Source organism: Cyprinodon variegatus, unplaced genomic scaffold, assembly GCF_000732505.1.
Source record: "Cyprinodon variegatus isolate N-32 unplaced genomic scaffold, C_variegatus-1.0 Scaffold202, whole genome shotgun sequence".
Lineage (NCBI taxonomy): Eukaryota > Metazoa > Chordata > Actinopteri > Cyprinodontiformes > Cyprinodontidae > Cyprinodon > Cyprinodon variegatus.
Window position 1 is genome coordinate 241,642 of NW_015150655.1, and position 3,302 is coordinate 244,943.

The window sequence follows — 3,302 nt, forward strand, 5'->3', positions numbered from 1 at the left end:
TGGACATCGGGAACCAGTGTCCATGTTCCATCTTGACATGATGACCAGAGAGGAAGCTGCAGCTTTGTTGAATAAACAGCTGTGGAATCTCTGCAACCCTGCTTTTCAGTCAAGGGTCCAAAAGCAGTCACAGGAACTCCCACAAAGGTGTGACCAACCACCTCCCTCTCTGTGAGGACAGACAAAAACCACAGAACACTCTCTTCTACCTATCTTTTCCCATGAGGCTGCCTTGGTGCACTTCGAAGAGGCAGCTAAAATGGCGATCAGGGCCTGAAAGACCGAGATCTCCAGAATCCTCAAGGATAAGTCATTATGGTGACCATTCAGAACCAGCCTGCTGCAAAACAGACCTTTTGCAACACATTTCCCTTGAGTTTCAGAACTTACAGAGCCAGACTGGAGAGAAGGCCTCCTAAAGACCCCTGTTGTGAGCCACTGAGACAAAGAAACCACTGGTTGCTGTGGCCTGACTGCTGAGCTGCAGCTGAATGAAACTCAAGCCTTCCAAATGGAAATTGACAAAAAGCTTTGCAGGTCTGACATAATTAGGGACAGAACAAACAATATGTCTTTTGATGATGTTGATGATTTCATGTGTTTACTGATGAGTAACGACAAAGCTAACAGGATAGATCGCATGCTACGCTATGCTACAGGAATATGCTGTGAACTGTTGTTGAAGCTTGGACAAGCTTTATTTCACTAAGGGTTTAAACACTAATATAACATTAGTGTTCATGTGTTCCTCATATGCTCATTACATTTCGATTACCAAGTATGACCAAGGCTCAGAGAGACAGAGTTGGAGGAAGTTTGACGAGGAACCAGCACTGAAGAACTGCACAGAGAGAGTATTTATGGGAGACTGAAACAAAGGGAGAGCTAACGAGCAGATTAGGAGCAGGTGTGAGTAGAGCAGAAACAAGAAAGGGGCAAGGGAAAAAAGGAGAACTCAAGAGGGCAGCAGTGGGCAACAAATAAAAACCTGAGAACTGAAAATAACCAGAAAACACAACAAAATAAGAATTAAACCACTAAGACTGTGAAACATGGAATAAAGCAAAACTGAACACTCAAAAGGAAACATAAAAGAACCAAGACTAAGACAGAAACTGAGAAAAAAACAAAGAACACAATAAAATAAGAAATAAACCATAAAAAACTAGAAAACAAGGAGCAAAGCAAAACTGAACATCCAAAAGAAAAAACATAACAGAACCAGAACTCTAACATGCTTTGGGAATTTCTTCCTTTAGCAATGACAGAGAGCTGGTTATATTTGATAGGAGGATTTGGGTAGAGCTGATGGTTCCTTGGATTTGTGGAAAGGTTGGAGAGGAGAATGGTTCAGCTTGTTAAAGTCAGAAAGCAGGGGGAACTGCTATTAGCTAAAAGCTAGTGGCATTACTAACCATAACTATGCTCCTCATTCTATACATTCAAACACAGAGATATCCTAAACTGATAAATATTTAACAGCATCATTTGTCCCTAAACATGCAGCCAGGTCTTTAAAGAAATGGGGAGGAAGAAAGCATATTCCTGTGTGTCTGTGCAAACACTAGAAAAGTGATATTTTCAGTAACCCCTCTCTTAAGTCTTACAAAGCTTGAGGTATTTTTCAAAAGATTCTCAAAAGGTAATTTTTTTTCTGGTAAAGTCATAAAGACTGACAGCAGGATTTGAGTGCCATAATTGTACTCCATGATTTTATTTTTAAATGATGCACTTGTTAAGCATTTAAAAAAGAGTATCACTTTGTTTTCACTACTTAGTTTTCATCTCGCTGATAAAAACCCATAAAATGCAATAAAACCTTTACGAGAGAAAACGGTTAAAAAGTTCAAAGAGTCAAAAGACTTCTCTGGATGTATCCATGTATGACCTGTTGCCCGTGATGCAGTAGGTACAATCTGCCCATAAGAGAGGGAACTTAAAAACTCAACATGTGTTCCTCTTTTAATCTTTCTTTGGTTTTGGTCTCTTTGATCGTAGGACTTTACTCAAGAGACAAACAAACAGCCCAAAATGTTTTGTAAGGATCAACGGCTGGAAAGCATTGCTTTGGCTGCTTTTCACTGATGGCGAACTCTGACTTTTTTAGCCTCAGAGTTGTGGACAATTAAACCCTTGCTTTTCAATCTAATTATGATGTTATCTTCATGTATCCACTAAGACCATAACACAAAACAGATGTCATTTTGACAACTTTAACATTAAAAGCACATATTCATCTATGCAGCCTTGTTAACTGTGAGGGGGGCAGTTTGAAGCCCTTTTATCTGTGAATCTTAGAGGAAATGCCTTTTACTTTATGATCAAGTCATTAAGCTGCAGAACTTGGCATCACTTCACAGTTAACTATGAAAGGAAAACCTGAATTAGCTGGACAAGAGTTTAGATTACAAGAAAACCTAACTTGCACTAATCTGTTGATCCATACGACCTTCATAGAATGCATTAAGATTGTGCAATATCTTTATCACCAGAGTGTTGTAAAGACATAATAAACCAGCACATGGTTGTTTTGGCTACTAGACAAAGCAGTCCTTGTAAAATTTGAATTTTTTTTTTTCAAAAAACTTTTATTCTTCTGTCATGGATGCACTTAAAACCATTTTCAACAGTGTGCTAAAACATGAATCATGTTAACATTTACTAAAATAAAAAGGTCTTGCCTGCAGCCAAGTAAAAGTTTGATTTCCAGCCAATATTTAACTTATCTTTAAAAGTGGTTTGCAAAAGACAAACCATGCAAAACACAGCAAAGTAGGATGAGTAAAGCTAATTATCGTCAGACAGTCCCACTTTATTTAATCTGTGAGCTAAACTAACCTGTATTGGCTCCTGTTACTATAGCAGTCTTCCCAGTGAGACGCACAGCGCAGGTTTTAGGGTCCCAGATGGTTCTGCGCTGCAGGCGCACAACAACAGCCAAGAGAGCAGACAAAGCAGCCCAGAGAGGATGGCTGAATATGTCCAAGAAACCCATATTTCCAGTGAGGTACGATCAGTGAGTGACAGAGGAATGCAACAGCAGCTTACAGCTTCAGAAGTGCAAAGGTCCCAGTTTAAGTAAGGAGGAGGAGGAAGAGGAGGAGGAGTGCCCAAATGGGCTGACAGAAGTGGTGACAATATCCTAAAAAGATCATCGATGAGGCAGTGAGTTATTGGAAAAGAGGGTCTGACCTTAAAAAGAAAGAAAGAAAGAAAAGTGGTGACAATATCCTAAAAAGATCATCGATGAGGCAGTGAGTTATTGGAAAAGAGGGTCTGACCTTAAAAAGAAAGAAAGAAAG

General features: G+C 39.5%; 1 protein-coding gene across 1 annotated transcript in view; it reads right to left on the bottom strand.

The window, feature by feature from the left end:
* The window catches only part of LOC107087978 (retinol dehydrogenase 11-like), a 14,726-nt gene extending 11,651 nt beyond the window's left edge, over window positions 1–3,075 (bottom strand). Inside the window, exon 1 of the mRNA XM_015379856.1 lies at window positions 2,839–3,075. Coding sequence (XP_015235342.1) covers window positions 2,839–2,995 — 157 coding nt within the window. The 5' untranslated portion in view covers window positions 2,996–3,075. The remainder of the gene's footprint in view (window positions 1–2,838) is intronic.
* Between the last annotated feature and the right edge of the window lie 227 nt (window positions 3,076–3,302).